This window comes from Lepisosteus oculatus, chromosome 1 (assembly GCF_040954835.1).
Source record: "Lepisosteus oculatus isolate fLepOcu1 chromosome 1, fLepOcu1.hap2, whole genome shotgun sequence".
NCBI classification, from domain to species: domain Eukaryota; kingdom Metazoa; phylum Chordata; class Actinopteri; order Semionotiformes; family Lepisosteidae; genus Lepisosteus; species Lepisosteus oculatus.
In genome coordinates, this window is record NC_090696.1 from 42621395 (window position 1) to 42638823 (window position 17429).

General features: G+C 35.6%; 1 protein-coding gene across 1 annotated transcript in view; it reads left to right on the forward strand.

Moving 5' to 3' along the window:
• Positions 1–17429, forward strand: part of LOC102696634 (serine/threonine-protein phosphatase 2A 55 kDa regulatory subunit B gamma isoform) — a 163443-nt gene continuing 146014 nt past the window's right edge. Inside the window, exons 1-2 of the mRNA XM_069190224.1 lie at positions 1–542; positions 622–693. Of these exons, the coding sequence (XP_069046325.1) occupies positions 536–542; positions 622–693 (79 nt within the window). The 5' untranslated portion in view covers positions 1–535. The remainder of the gene's footprint in view (positions 543–621; positions 694–17429) is intronic.

Genomic DNA, 17429 nt, shown 5'->3' on the forward strand with positions numbered 1-17429 from the left:
TCAAAACACGAAACAACATTTTTCTTTCATTTTGTGGAATCTTTCACACCCGCGTGACCATGTAAACCTTAGACTTGTTATGTTGACATAGGCAAGACGAACAAACAGACGCAATTCTCACTTAAAAACTGCAATTTAGTCAGTCTTTTTAATACTTTGCATGCACTTTACAAACAGACACGATGGATTAAGTGATTTAAAACCACGTTGATGACCATTACAAATGAGGTTAAATAGTTTTATTTGTTGTTGTATATTTGCATCCGACGCTACATAAGAATTTCTAAAGAACGATATAATGTTCTGAACTAAGTGTCACTACAAAGTTGGAAATTCTACATATTACGCAAACATCTTGAAATAAATCCTAATTGATAAAAGAGTGAAACATTTTCAGAACAAGTACTCTCCCCCGCCCACCTTAGCAGACAAGAGGACAGAGGAGTCGGAAGGTTTAACTTGCTGGAGGGGCAGCAGCTTGTTTGTAAAGGATTATACTCACTTCTTGGATGGTCAATGACAATTACATTTAGAGATGTCCGGTATGTATATGACATTGATGTTTGTTTGATGTATCATGTACGATAAAATGGAAATTTATATGTCGATATTGGTTTCTAGGAGTCGAAACTCGCTGGACTTTGGTTCGAGTAAATGGATCTAAAAAAAAGAAGGTATACGAAGGTACGAAAGGTGAGAAGTTATTCTCAGTGAGTAAACCGATGCTTATCGAGTTTTTCTTTTAAGTAATGCAATACTAAATCCACTTACTTCTAGGACTGAGTTTTGCACACTTAAATTTTAATGTAAAATTGTCGAAATAACCGATGCACCAGTTCAGGAATTGACGTTAAAGCTTTACTGTTCAGACAGATTTGTGTAAAATGAGTGTTTTTAGATATGATACGTCTCAGTCGCTGTTCTTTACACCTCTAACATATTTTAATAAATTAACCTATAGAAGGGCAGGTTTTGACGTTTTCCACAGTACCGTCTTGTAATATAGAAATTCTGATAAAGATACGGTGACGAATATCTTTTTTAAATGCTGATATAAATCTTTTAATAAATTAAAAGCGATGTTATGGAACATCTCTACACATTGGATAGATCCCATTGAGTTGTACTGAAGGGTGCATGTTAATCGAAACTGAAGATTTTCTTTTCGTATATTCATTCCTGGTCCATCTTGTCTTCTGGATTGCATTCATCCATGGACTCTTACTGACTTGAATTGAATCAATTGTTCACTTAATTGGTCTGTATTGTCAGTGTTTTAGACCTTAATTTATTGAGGATATAAACTATTCATCAAACCTGCTGGGCTACATCAACCAAGGACTAAGGATGAATAAATGGGGAAATAATCCTCCATTGTGAACACAGTCAAAATAAGGAGAACTGGGTAAAGAATCATAGTCACAATAAAGCTAACTGTTGTTTTGTAGTACTTGTTGATTGTACCACAAAACATTTCCTCTATTTGAGTACCATTGTTGTCAGAAATATTAGAGTGTGCATTATTACCTGTATATTTTTGCTCATCAAAATGACACAAACTTTGTGCATGTTGTGCATGAAGGCACAACTGAGTAGAGTAGATACTAGTGTAATAACTCTCAAGTCTTCTTATAATCTCTGCTCATTGCAATGCTCATGCATTCTTTAAGGTGAATGAAGGTGAATAGTCCTGGCTTGACTGCCAGAATAGACTAAATGACTGCTTCAAAAAACATTTTTAGTGCAGTAGGCAGTATCCTTTTGTAAAGTGCATTTACTAAAGTGTTGGACAGTTTTGATTTTAATGTGCAAGCTGAAAGTTGTGTATGCTTTTAAAAAAGTAAATGTTTAAAAATGTTAGTGTAACTGAAAATTAGCACAATACTACCTTTAGAACAGCATTGTACAAAGACATTAGTGTTTATAGTTACATTAGCTTTTAGCCATTCACTATCAAATATCTTTAATATGCAAGTAAGTTCATTAAAAGTGTTTATTTAAGAAATGGCTTCTAATCTTAAAAGCTAAGTGCTTCTATCTACAGTGTTTGTGTCTAACAACGGGATATGAATCCAGCAGCTGAAATCATTTTTCTAACAACAACAAAGTTTTATTTGTTGTGTAAATGGGTGCTTTTAATCTTTTTTGCTTGCTTTCATGCTGAGGATAATCTTGTTCTTTTGTTCTTCATGCGCTGAACTCATGAATAAAATTTGTCAGTCTACTATAGCTATTAAAGAGAATAAAATTAAAATGATATTGTAAGAGGCAGATGTGCTTCCTTTAAGATTGTGTTGGCAGCATTTACATTTCAAAAAGTCTCAAGTACTCATGCAAAAAAAATTACTAATTTCACTAAACCTAGAATGTAAAAGGCATGTGTTGTGTATTCATTTTGTACATAAGGGTTTATAGCATTTTTCAGAATTCCGTGGACTTGCTCAAGAATACCCATAACTGTTAAACCAGAATGGGAGTAAATGTTCTTTGATTTGCATCTCCCAAGCAGTCCTGTTATTGTACAGTAGGTTTACTAGAGTAGGGCATTTTGTACTTTGCATTTTTCCTAGCAGTCATGATGATTATTCTCCATGGCATTTTCCATTACAGTCTCTTAAGTTTTTATTTTTTAGTTGGATGTTGCCGTTAGTGTATGGTCGGAAATTCTCTTTGCTTATTGGCTTACGTCTAGTAGTAATATTCACTTCTATTATCCTTTCTCTCTGGACACTAATGAGCCCTAAAGTGGCCTCTTGTGTCTGCATGTGTTTGTGTGAAATATACAGTAGGACAAATGCTTGGTGCATGACAGGTTCAAGTTTCTTTATTGCTACAATGTAGATGTGCTGTTTTATTTGTGAAGTTTGCAGACTATCTTAAACTGTTCATATTGTATTTTTATTTTTCCCTGTGAACTAGGATTGCTATGAGCATCATTTATTACCTTTTCAGGTGAAACTCGTAGGTCCCTGACTGCATCTTCCCTTGCCTGGTTCTACAGTTTTATGCTCCAGAATTTGAATGGATGACTTTCATTGTTTACTAATGAAAAATAAAACTTGTTTTCTTCATTTTGTTATTGATGGCCAAACGAACAAAATAAAAACATTTGCTGAAGACAGGTGATGGATTTCATTGACTTCTCTGTACTTGACTTTTTTTTAATATGCTGACTCTCTGAAGACTGAAATAAGTGCACTAACATCCCGTTGTCTGTTTCCAGTTGCATATAAAATGTAGTGGGCTTTTTAAATTTCCTTTTAATCTTGGTAGCATCACATATTGTATTGCACAGTATTTGTTTTTATTTAAAACAATTATCTTATTTCTCTTGCTGAATAATAGTACCAGTCTTTATTTTTTTTAAGGAACTTGCTATGTACAGCATCTTCTGGACTGGCCTCAGTGTTTCTAAGTGGTGTTTTAAAACAGATGATGATACTGCTCTTGTGTGTAAATATTTTGTCGTCCGAGCACCCCTTTTTGTTTTTTTCCTTCTCGCACCTCTCCCTCTTCCCTGGCTCGTTCCTTGTGACGAGAGGGGATGGGTTGGTCCTGTCAGCCTTGTCCTCATGGACAAGCTACAGTTTCTTCAACAGAGTAAGTGCCAAATAAACGTTTCATGGGTTTCTTCTACATGTTCTATTCATCGGGCTGTGGCTGACCTACTGAAACGGATGTTGGTGTAGTTTTGGGAACCTCGAAATTCCCTTTACTGGCATTTTTGGATTCTATCCTATCACGACATCATTGTTTGGAGGCAGGGATGATAGGGGATCGGAGTGCTGACACCTGTGCAGTTAAATGCTTGTTGCATGATTGCCTCAATGGTAGTTGCCTCACTTCATATTAGAGGACTTCTTGTAGAACCCCCAGGGGTGTGAGTGCAGTTGTCCTGTTCTGTTTTTGGAAACTAGGAAATCAATACAAATTGGTTCAGTTTTCTACTAATTTTTGTGAATGCATGTACAGATTAAACAAATGCTTTTCTGTTGAAGTTGTTTTTATGCTTTTTCTAAAACTCCACCTGGTGGCAGTAAAAGACTGTTTCAGTGATACCGTGATGTTTCCTTGGAGTTAACTCGCCCATCTTGGTAGGTACAGTATATGAAATAACAATCATATTATATACAAATACTGAATTATGTGTTATTGGCTGTATTCTGTTCCAGATTTTTTGTTAGGGGCTTGGTTAAGAATAAAGTTAGGTTTGGGTTTATGTAATCTATATGAAATACTCAGGAAGATAAGTAAATTCAATTCTTTTCACTTTTTTCCTTTTGGGTTTTATATTCACTTAAGGTGTACCCCTCTAAAGTACCCAATTTTTATATATAAAAATTAAGAAATCATGTTACCTTTGGAAGAACAGGTACAAATGAGAGGAGACGTTTGACCCAACCAGCCTGTATGTTAATTGGTAGCTTATTGAACTTATGATCTTGTGGGTCCTTTTCTTGAAAGAAGCTAGTGTATCAGCTTCAACAATATGGCTGTGTTTCCACAACATACTTTCACAAACTTTTGCAAAAAAAAGTGTCTCCCGTTCTCAGTTTTAAATGCACTTCCACATAGTTTCTACTTGTTTTCTTGTTTTTGTTCCATTATCGATTCTGAGCATGTCCACTGCGCCGACCTTGTCCTTGTCAAACCCTTTGTGGATTTTGAATGCTTGTATCAGGTCCCCTGTGCTTTTAGACTTACAGGACATTCCTTTTAATTCCCAGAATGTATCTGATTGCTCTTCTCTGGACTGAGTACAGAGCAGCAATGTCTTTCTACAAACCTAAAGATCAAACTGTATGCAGTAGTCTAAATGAAGCTGTATTAGGGTGTTAACCAATTTTAACCACATTATATCATAATTATCAATATCATAATTTTACCTTATCCCTTTTCTACATTTTTGAGGACCATTGAATTCTCAACTCTGTTTGCAGTGTCTAATTTTTTTAAATGACATTAATGATAAATCTGGCTTAGTCCGTGTCAGTTTTTTGTTTAAAACTCAGATCAAACAACTAATTTGAGGATCTTGATTTTTGTTTTAACAGAGAAAGAAAAAGTACAGTATTTCCATGGAGTTAAGATAAACAGAATAGGCAAAAAAAAACACAAGAAATGTAAAGGGCTGTTTGTTATAATTTTGAAGAACTCCATATTTAGAAACCTTACCAACACCATAATGATTTAATATTCAATAAGATCTGTTATGGAAGTTAGTATTTCTAACATTATTAGTTTACAGTGCTGTTTGTATTTTGAGTGGTTAGAAAACACAAAGACCTTCTATTGAAGACAGTTTGACTTTTATTAATTATTATTTAGAAGAGTGTACCAAGAGTCTACAATACCAGATTAGTGTGTGGTCCCACTCTTAATGTACAGATGTTATATACCTTTCAATGGCATTGCGGTAGTATTTCACTATTTCAAATAATCATGCACAGCAATAAATAGCTTATGTGACTGAGAAGGTGAAAGTATGTATAACATGCCCAGAAATGCTTTAAAATAATTGATTATCTTGAACAGCATGTTTTCAATTTCCATCAGCAAATGAACAGCCATCTATCAGTCTTTGTGTTATCATATGAACAGTGTGCAAACAAGTTTTCTTGTTTTTATAAAAGCAATTGCCACCTAAGTGCTGCTTCTAAAAGACTATGATTTACATGGTTAAAACAGCTTATTGCATCTGTATTTTTAATTTTTTGGAAATAATTGCTATATTCCAATATTTAAATTGTCTTTTGACAAATAATGAGCTCTACTGAGTTTGAAGCTGTGAGACCTCAACAAATTTGAAAAATAATACATTAATAAGAGCCTGAGAATCCAAAATACCTGCTTTAGTCCATTAGCATTATTAGTATTCAGAGTGCCAAAGGGGTTAATTTATACCTTATCTGTCACTTTCATGTCCTTATAGATGTTTCATCTGGTACTGAAATGGGCAATTGTAGAATTAGAATTAGTGGAATAGAGCAGTGTTTTGTATGTGATCTTAACATCACCCGAGTTTGACAGAGATGTTAAACTTCCACAAATAAAGCCATTTGAACAACAAATTGTATACTGAGTATAAATTGAGACTTAAACAAGCTGTATTTTATCTTGCCTTTCTGCCTTTCATATTGAGTGTAAATTGCCTGTTATACACACATGAGAAATACTATGAAAGTCAGTTTCTTCTTAGGAGCAAACTAAAACAATAACTATATTTGCAATGGGGAAAATGCATTGCTAGTTAGAAAACCACCCTATTGTTATGCCAATAAGTAGAATATTGAAAGAAGATATGTATTTATAACTTTAAATGACAGTGTTGTATTGCAGTATCAAAGGCATTATTGCAAACGTCTGCTCTTGGTTTTATGTTTTCAGAATCTCTGTCTTTGATCTTAGGTGTGATATTACGAGAGAGACCAGTTCTCATAATCTGGTTGCTGTTCTACCCCTGTAGAAAACATTAGAATATATTGTAATATGAGGACCATAGAGAATGTCTTTAGTACTTCATGTGAATGTTACACGAATGTTAGAGATCACATGAAATTGTACGTTTTTTTTTTTGCAGTATAGCTTTAAACAGTACAACTAATTCTCCTTCAAGTACATGTGTGGCATCTTGAACAAGGGAATTAAAGTGGCAATTGAGCATTTTAAAAGTACTGAATATCAAGCAATGCACTTTATATGGTTTGCAATGTACAGTAACAAAATACAGAGTATGGACTGTACAGTCTATATTTGGAATATATAGTGTGTGTATATATAGAAGACGTTTCATTGCCAACAACTACTGCTGCACACCGCATTTGATAAATAAACTTTGATTGGTATAATAGGGCCCTTCTGCATTAGACAGTATATTGTGTAATTGAATCATGTCTTTGGAAGTGAAACAGAATTATCACACAGTTTACAGATTATACTTAAAACAATAACTTTGCCTCTTGACAGGAAGTCTTGAAGCATAAAGAGCTAAAAGTATAAATGACAGTCAATAATATCCTGTTTCAAAGTATTTTGTTCTTTCTGAATAATGGGAAAGGTGATTGGAAATGGGATGCTTCCATAGGTTCTCAAGCTCTTTGTTTATATAAATTCAAGGATAAAGCGAGAGGGTTGCATGTCAGAACTCACTTTAGCCAGACTATTAAGTAAAGCAGTTTTTATTGAGGAGGAATTTTTTTGCGGTATGAATTCTCAAACTATTATCTAATAGCGAACAGCCCTTTTGATGATAAAAGGCATCATTTAATGAGAAAAGACAAAGAAGTGATATTTGCACTTGTTATATACAAGTACTGTGTTCCTGTTCCCTAATGGACTAGAAACTACACTCGTTTTTTGTCAACAAGCAAGCCTTGAAGAGCACGACAGCACCTTGATGACTCAGTATAGGATGAAAAATTCAGTGTTACTTTGGATTGGCAAAACTTCTAAAGAGTCACTGGATGTCATGTTGTTTTCTAGTATAGCAGTTCCCAACTCTGAAGCTAGGTGATGACTGCATCTGCTCGTTTTCAGTCCAGCTAAGTTCTAAATCCCTCCATCTTGCTTATTTAGACTTTGGATTTACTTGTTTCTGAACTCAACTCTGAGTTTCAGAAATACACAACTTCAAGTGTAGTTTTGCTAACCACTTCAGCAGACAGAAGTGCTCTGTCCTGTACATGTCTATGCTTATTTCTGATTGAGCATCTGATAATAGAGCTTGAATACATGATGATGAACAAACACAGATCAGGGTGCGAACCTACCAAATGACCCGACAGTCAATTCCTTTGATAATTGTTTATGTTTTGGATAACACACCAGAATGAGTTGAGTTCTCAAGCTCTTGACAAGATTCATAACAATTCTAAGTCACATTCAATGTTTTAAGAGCTGAAAGCAGAAAATGTAAATCAAGTTAGAGTGTGATTGAGTTCTAAAACTTTCTGACATACTGTACTGCTCTTAGTAAACTCTTTGACTTGCCAAGTGCATAGCGCTTGTAGTTCATTGTTATCTCTCCGCTGTTTATGCAATGGCTTTTTAGGTTTAAGAGCTGTAGATAGCCTGACTTCATGTTTCAGAGTGTTCATTTTCTAGGCTTTCTTCATGTGCAGGTATAAGGGTTTGAGCAGTGAGATAAATTGAGGGTATAAAAAGTAAAACTTGCATATCTAGTTGCATATCTGAAAAAATTGCTCTGCAATACATTGCCTCAAAGAACTCTTTGTTAAAGCTTTCATTATTAACTGTCAACCCACTGAAGCTCAGCAGATGTGAGCCTGGTCAATATCTGGATCTCCTGGGAAAAACTAAGGTTGCTGCTGGAAGTGGTGTTAGTGGGGCCATTAGGGGGTGCTCACCTGTGGTTTGTGTGGGTCCTAATGCCCCAGTATAGTGATGGGGACACTATACAGTAAAAAGATGCCGTCCTTCGAATTAGATGTAAAACCAAGGTTGTGACTCTCTGATCGTTAAAAATCCCTGTGCGTTTCCCGAAAGGCGTATGGGTGTCAAATTTCCCATTGGCCCTAACCAATCTCCAAATAATTCCCATTTATGATTTAGCTTCATGATTCTGTTCTGCTCCCCATTGATAGCTGATGTGTAGTGAGTGATCTGGTGCACTATGGCTGCCATTGCATTATCCAGGTGGTGGCGGAGGAGAGTCCCCATTATCTGTATCTTTAAGTGGAGTTTCCAGAAGAGCATTATATAAATCTAAGGAATTATTATTATTTTAAAACAGTTAGCTCATTTAAAATCTTTGTCAACAGTGGCTTGTACTGCTTTGAACTCCACACTTATTAGTGTATTTGTTCAGTGGTGATTATAACCCAGTAAAACTGTTTGCATTCACACATGACTGGTGCATTAGGCAAACGCTGACTTCAGAGTGCAACTAGCCAGGGCTTTGAAAATTAGTCCTGCCATAATTAATAAGGTGAATAGAGAACCTAGTACTTTCCTGAACCAAACCTTTCAGAAACACGTTAATAAAATGTGAACTCTACATCACTTTAAGATAAAAGGAATTAGAGGATTTATTGCTATTGAGAATTTCCACTTCTTCAACTGATAATTACCTCAGGTTTTTTACACCTACTGTAGGCCTCTCTGCTTTGCTGTGCGCTATCGACGATAATATAAATACTGCCGCAGAGCGGTATGTTCATATTACCATGCTTTCTAGCATATTCAAAATGGTTAACAAATTAAAAACATCAGAGATTATGAATGAGAGGTGGGTATTTGGCCCATCTAGCACATTTTGTCATTAGCAGTTAATTGATCCAATGATCTTTTCCAGTAATTTCTTGAGTGAAGCCAGTGTAACGGCTTCTGCCATATGGCTGGGTAGCTTGTTCCATACTCCAATGAAAGTGCATGGAGAAATTAGAGATGACATGAAAGTTGTGGAACGAATTGGGGATGGGGTTCACACCCATCCCAGTCTGTTTCAGATAAAGCAGATAGTGTATAGTTTATCAGTGGCTCTGCTTAAAGCCGTTGAGGTTTAGCCACCAGGTTGGTAAGGTAGAATGTTGAGCTTGTAAGCCAAGAAAAAGTTAGGAAGTTCTGTTCAGGAAGTTGCATTCCATATCGAAGAATATTCCAGGGATGGCATGGAAGCAGCTGGCCCCATATTTCTTGTCATAAGTCAAGACAAGTAGAATTCACAAGGAAGTTCTAGTAACTTGCCCTTAAAGTTCCAGAAACTAAAATGATTTTTTGAATAACAAAGTTATCCTTGTAGGTCATTTACTCCTGTAGAAGCCTCTCCAATATATTGTAATCTGGACTGATGATTTTAAAAATGATTTTGAACGTTTAACATTTTACGCTGATTGTAAGCATTTGAGAACTTAATACCCTATTTCTAAATTTGGCTAAAAGAAACAAATATGAGCTTCTTCAAGCGGTACAATAAGCAATAAGCCATGTCCGTTAAATGCTGGTTAAACTGATGACTTCAGTTTGGTGGCAGGGAAGTGTGCTGGCAATAAGGCTGATAGTTCTATACACATGGTAGTCATCTGAAGATGTGATAATGTGTTTCGATTTAAATAGGGGAAAAAAACGTTAGGTCTTGTAAAATCAATAATGGTCTCTGAATGTCTTTTTTTTGCATTTTTGTTTGATGCACATAAATTCTGTTGCAGTATCAACAGAAATTGCAAAAAACATTTGGAGCACTGCAGCTCAGTGATTCACCTTTTTCTGTAGCAGCTCATGATGGATTTCTCGCCTTCATATATAAAGATATAAATAATATGATATTAGTGTTAGGTTTCAGCTGTTTTCTTAGAAGCTTGTAAAAAGCTGAAATAACTAAAAATTAAAATAACTAGCAAGGAAAGCAGGATAATTAATAAAATAATTGAATAATTTATAAAAGTCTTCAGGCTCATACTCCCCATCAGCAGTTAACAGAAATGGAATTAAAAGTTGTGTAGTGCAGAAACAAAACTAATGTGTAAGCTAATGTAGGAGGCTTCATAAACCAAGAAGACGGAAGATAAAATGTGGCTTGCATCAATTTTTCACGCTCCAGTTTTATATTTATTTCACTTTCCAGCAACTTTATTTTAATTCAGTGTTTTAATTTTGTTCCCTTTTGCAAAGAAATGGTCCGGTCTCTACTATTTACTAAAGAAGGAAGGAAACGGGTTTTATTACTTTAGAGCAGTGCTCAGTTGAGTGGCAGATCGTTGTGACAATCAAAGTATATAATTAAGTAGTCCTAAAGAGGACTTGTCTCCACTGTTGGTGAGGATTGATTCAATCTATCAATGGCAGGAAGGCTTTGTTCTCAGTAAGTGGGGCATTTTGGTTCCTTTCATTATTTTCGGCTGTTTTTTTACTTGACATTTAGGAGGTTAATCCACCTTATTACCCTTGTTTCGTGAACTTTCACACTACTCGGATGATTTAGTGTCTATGCATGTGTAAGTCGTGCACAATCTGTAAATTTAAATGATACCGAAAACAATTAATCAATATCCAAAAATTTGTGCTCTTTTTTTTTAAGAGCATACGTAAATATTGGTAAATCCTGATATTCATTATATAGTATTGTTCAAGTACATTTAAGCAAGCATTGTGTTATATTCTGCATGTTTTCACTCAAATCAAATTTAAATGTGTGTATTCGTGCAAAGACAACAGGGAGCTACTTAAGGACCTATGGATCTGAATAAAATACTGTACTTTTGTTAAAATTGGCTTATTTGACCATCATCCATTACAAATGTGTTGGTATATGTTAAATAATTTAAAACCCCTTACTTAGTCAGTATTGTTACTGTACTTCACTTCTGTTTTATCTGTGACTGCTTTCCAGTCATTACTGGAAATTCACAACTTGTCTGAATCTTTCATCCCATTTTCTACTTAACAGATTGTACATGTTTGTGGCTGAGGATAAGAAAGATGAGACTTGTTTGTGAAGAATGGAAATAATTCTCATACTGTACCAACACAGAAAATGAGCAAATAATTTGCTTGCTGAATTAAATTCAAAACATTGCTCTTTAACATAAATCTGCTTGCCGTGGGCGTTCCTATTTCTTTTAACTAGTTTATTCTGTTCCAATCAGAATTCCAATTAGATGTGGTTGCAGGAATCATCTGTGATCAGACATTCCCAGTTTCTGAGAGAAGATGTCCACATAACTGAGCTGCCATCAGTCTGACACAGTTCTGGGAACATTGAGGAATATAAAAATGAGAACTAAGGACTGGGCTGTGTAAGGACTAAGGACTGGACTGGGCAAGGATAAGTGGAATTTGGAAATCTACTGCATTTTAATGTGTTCATCCTCCTACAGCAAGCCAGATGTGGTTAGAGTGGAATTTGTATCAAGGACTAAATGCTGGTCTTGCCAATCAATTCTCATTCTTCAAGTACATTTTGAATGAAGTGATTAAGTCTGTAATGAGTTTTTCTACTCCGGGAAAATCCAAGTTACTTTCTGTTCTATTTTTTGTGTCCTTTTAAAATGAAATTTCAGATCCCTGCTTGGTACTTGGCATGAAGCGGTTTCCATCATGAAAACAAGGCACGTCCACATGAAAACATTAGGAAATGTACTGTGAAAGAAATATGGCTTGCATTAATGCACTTTTGTGTTGGGAACAATATTGCTATTTTCAGGAGGGCTATGTGCCAAAGTCATAAACGAAATAGTGACGGTTGGCCATTGAATGTTTCTTTTATTGGTTTTCGTCTTCATGTATTAGCTTTGGAAGAGATGCTTCAATGATTGCTTTTTGGTTTCTTGACCCATGTGAAGAATTTACTAAGCTGTGCCTTAAAACAAACCCAGAGGAAGGAGGCTTATGTTGCTTCTTGCACCTGAGGTAATCTTCAAGCAATATAACACAATGAGGATCCTTTCCAGTTGTTTTTTGAAAGAAATAAGGGTATTGGCTTCGACAGCTGGCTGGGTAGCTTGTTCCTCACTGTTTCGGTTGCATTGTGTAAATCGTTTTTAAGTTTTAAATTCACTTCTGCTTACTTTTTGCTTTGGTCCTCTGGTTTGTGTTTCCTGTAGTTGTTGTGTAGTAGTTACTGCATGTGTTTCTCACCACTGCACAGTTATGTGGATAGAAAATGCTTTGTTCTGTTCTTGGAGAGCCATGAAACACTGTATGGGAATATCTCTGTGATTTACTTATTAATTATAGAGCATATAGTGAGAACAATATTGAGTGCCTGACAAGGCATTTTATGGGGAATTGTTAGGAAAAATGACAGGGTAATACATGACTGCATATACAGTATATGTGAGCAAAATATGTAGTCCTTTTAGTACATTTTGAATGATGTACCTTTCATACAATTGTTTTGGTGAATACCAGATAAACCAGAATATGAAAGTGAAGCTGATAAGAACCTAGGTCTAAAACAAAAGAGGCAAAATGTACACTTGCAAAAAAGCTCCTCCTCCTCATAACAAATAATGGTTATGAAGATAACAGCAGCAGTATTTTTAATTTATTTGATGTTGCCTGCTCTGTTGCCTTTTTACAGTTAGTGTTTTATGTGTTAGATGTGTAACATTGCTTAATTTCCCAAGATGCACATTATGCCCCTCATCTACAATTCGGCACATTCTAATCCCCAAGCAACCTTGCTCCCTTGGTGACCCGTTCCTGGTGACGCCTGTAATGGATTGCCTTTCACTCTCACTGTGCTGCACCAAAGAATGTGATCCGAACTCCACAGTTGCAGCTCAACACGGTGTGTTGTGTTTCACAGATTACATTTGCGCCTGTGCCCAATCTCGGTCATGGGTTTTCTCCTGCCATTTCCTCTTGTTTTATTCTGGATTGTTGCATAGTTTTTCAAATGTATCCCATTTCTGGGCTGTAACTGAAGGAACCTACTCATTGAAACAAATTGAGAAGATTTAGTGAACCGAATGTACATACTCCTAAGAATGTATGGCTTGGAGTTTCCTGACTGATTTTATTAGGAAGGTTTTGGGATAAAAAAAATATATATTTTGTGGTAATTCAACAAAATGAAGTTTTATCATAAAGCCAAAAGTTAAGATGGAGGTTGGAGTTTTGTCACAGAGGGGAAAATCTTGATGAGACTGCAAATAAATCATGGTTTACCAAGTGCAAATGGAACAGAAATGTTCTGTTAACGCTCCTTATTGTAAGCTGTCAGACATTGTAAAGTGTTATTTCTTGTTTGAACACTGTTACTGGCAATGTGCTGATATACAAACACATTATAATGCATGCAAGGTATAAATTTGCAAAGCCAGATACTTTGAAAAGTAAATAAGAGTGTATTCAGTTGCTGGATTAATACTGTTACTACTACACCAGTATTTTTTTTTCATCCCTGAATATTTATTATGATCAATTTGGAGGGAAAATAATATTTTAAAATCTCCTAAAAATATTATTTTCAATGGATGGTAAAAACTTGCCAAATTATTTTAGAAAACATATGACACCGTTATGAAGCTGGGTCTGTCTTTACAGTTAACTAACGTTTTAAATATGAAACCTAGATGATTTAAAGAATGTATTTTAATCATGATTAAATGGATTTTAGTGTGTCTTAGAGTGTAATTATAGAGAACATTGTAATTACTTTCTTGAATACAGTCTCTGTCACACCTGTATTGCTGGACTGCTGTGTTTTTCTGGACTTTGCGTTGTAATTTTACAATCCCAAAACGCTCTTTAAATTGGAACAACTCAAGATTTTCATTCAAAATCACATTAATCATTTTGGTTGCAGTTGCCATAAATTGGCTACTTCTGAGTTTAGTGATCCAGCAGCACTTTTATTATAATGTTTAATGTGTTATTATAATGCATGTGTTATTATAACAACACTAAATTGTCTGTCGCATTTCTTCTTTGAAATGAGTCCATTTGTATGGTTACAACTTTTAATGCTGTGTATGGATATCTCATTCATACTTTGGGAATTGCCCAATTGCTTTCAACACGGGAAAATTAACTAAATGTAATCACATTTTAGCAATGTACTTTTATGTGCAGTTGCTTTTTGTGCATTTTAATGTTTTTGGGGGGTTTTAGTGTTTTATTTACAGAGTTTTGGATTTGCAAAGTAAAAACAAAAAAGGAGCTTTATTACCGTCTCTTACAGATTGTGAGTAAGATTTAATATTGGAAAATATTTATATGGAAATGCTCAAAGCCAGGATTTGGAAGTACATGTATACAGTTGAGGAATGAACACACAGGCACCTGGTACTATGTATCTTGGAATCTGCTTGAAATGTAATTTATTTATTGAGTTCAATGAGGAAACGGAATATAATTTAGCTCATTAACTGTTTTAGCAGACATCTGCAGTGAATTCTCTGAAGTGGAAGCTAAGCAGGCATAATTAAAATGGAAAATCCTTAGAACAGCGATATGTCTTAAGAAAGTGAAATTATCCTTTGACAAAGTATTGTTATTGGTATTAAAATGTAAGAACAGAAGGAAGGTTTCAAACCCACAGGAGGCCATCCAGCCCTTTAGATAAAGAGCTGGGGATCTCATCCAGCCATTTTATTTGAAAGAAGCCAGGTTTTTGGCTTCAACATGGTTGGGTAGCCTGTTCCATACTTCTGACAACCCCTTGTGAATAACTGCCTTCCGTTCTTAGATTTAAATGTACTGCCAGTTTCCACTTCTTACCTCTATTTCATGTTTCAAGGTTCCTACTGAAGACTTTACAGGGTTGTCAGTGCCATTGAGGATTTTGATGTTTTTTGTATCAAATCATTTGAACATCAGATTACCCTGTAGGAATAAGAAAGGCATTGTAACATCTTGTGGTTTAAGTGGTCAAGGAAGAAAACAGAACTCCAAGAAACATGCTTGTTCATTGAAAGGCAATGAAGGTGCATAAGGAATAGCGCACATTTCCAAGAGAAAGTGTTTATAGTCCTACAGTCTCAGGGACACAATCTTGCTAGGCTGTACCTTTGGAACAAATCCCTTAAACGTGATATGCTTTACAAACTGTGTGGAGATTTTCATAATTAAAGGATTTACTTTTCCTTTTTTGGTGAGTGCAGCAGGCTTTGTGTAATGAAATAAGTTATGTAAATACTGTTCTTCAGCTTTATTGAATCTCTTAGGCTTTTAGGAAGAAGCAGGGACCTGTTTAGTCCTGTGTCATTGTTTAGTTATGTTTGTGTTTTGGGTATTTATTTGGAAAGTAGACAACGTACTTGAAACAAGGATGGTCAGCACAGAAACAGATGAATTGGTTCAAGTGTGATCTAATTTGCACAATCTCCTTGTCCTGTGTACTAGAATTAGAAGCAATAGAAAAGTAACATAATTCAGCAAAAAACTCAACCATTGGCAAGATTACATTGAGTATGAGAAGGGGTTGTGAACTACCATTGATTCTTATCTTAATTATACTGGAGGCAATTCTCAACCCAGCATTTGAGAATCGAGATGGGGGAGTAACATCTTCCAGAGAGAAGCAGGACAATCTGAAGTTTGCTAACAGTTTAATAGCCAAAAGTAACAGAGACGTGCAGAAGCTCACAAATGAAATAAATTTAAGATGTCCAGCCTGGTTGTGAATGTCAACATATCTAAAATCATGGCGTAATGCAAGCAAAAAGAAGAGACAATAAAAATACAGCTGAATGTTGCCCTGTAGTATTATAAAGGTTTTTACCTGTGTTGGTGGACAGGTTACAAACAATAGGGAATTAAGACAATGAACCAAAACAAAAGTCATCCATACGAAAGAAGAAAATGAAAATAAGACAATCATGGAGGGAGACCGACATAATGAAGATCTACTGTATAAAAAGATGGTTATCCCATGTATCCTCTATAGATCAGAAATGAATGAATGCTCAAAAAGATGGATAAAAACAGGTTCCTGGTGGCAGGGTGAGCTGCTTGAGAGTGTTGGCCACTGCAATTGGCTTACTTCCAGGAGCTACGTTCCAAGTTGGTATCTAATAATAAAGTAAACAAGTGTACAAAAATCCAAGTAAGAAGGCAGATGTTGTATGGTCATGTCAATAAATGAACGAGAATATACAGCTGTTGAGGACAGGGAAGATCTAAAAAAATGGGTGGACAATATAAGAGAACATTCCTTAAAAGTTTCTGTTAAAACCAAAATCAGTGGTCAAGTCAGAAGGATGACATCTGATAATACAACCTCTGCATTTTCAGAAAAGCTATTACTTTCAAATTTAATTTTAAAAAAAATCTAATTTGGCACAACCTAGTACATGGGTTTGACAGGTGTACCCCTAGAACGGTGGTTCTCAAACTTTTTGGACCAGGTACAGTACCATGCCTGATCAAGGCATCCAAATACCACCTACAAGATCATCTTCTTATAGGAACCTCAGAAAATCTCAATGACCAACATAAGAGCATGTGCGTGCACACATACACATGTCATAAATATTATTATAAACTTTATTTGATATAGCGCCTTTAAAGGTAGCTTCTCAAAGCGCTTTACAAAATGACAACAGCAACAACAACATTCAAAAATGAAGAATAAAAAAAGCACCATTTCAGTGAGAGGGGTGAGCCTGTTTAGTCGAGCAAGGCAGATGTGAATTCATTGTTCGAGCCTTGATACAATTCATAACAGAGTCTAACAGATTTTAAATCGTCAGGAATTTTCTTGATGGCCAAAGCCTCGCAGTGGATGCTGCAGTGTGTCCACTTCATATCTGGAGCAACTTCTCTAATTCGTGCTACTACACCGCTGTGTCGGCTTGTCATTGTTCTAGCACCGTCTCTACAAACTCGGACGCATTTTATCCAGTCGTTGCCATTCTCTTAGATAAGTTCATTCAGAAGCTGAAATATGTGATCTCCTGTAGTTCCTGTTGGTAGCGGCTTACAGAACAGAAAGTCCTCGTGAGTCCTCGTCCTCAAACTCGTAT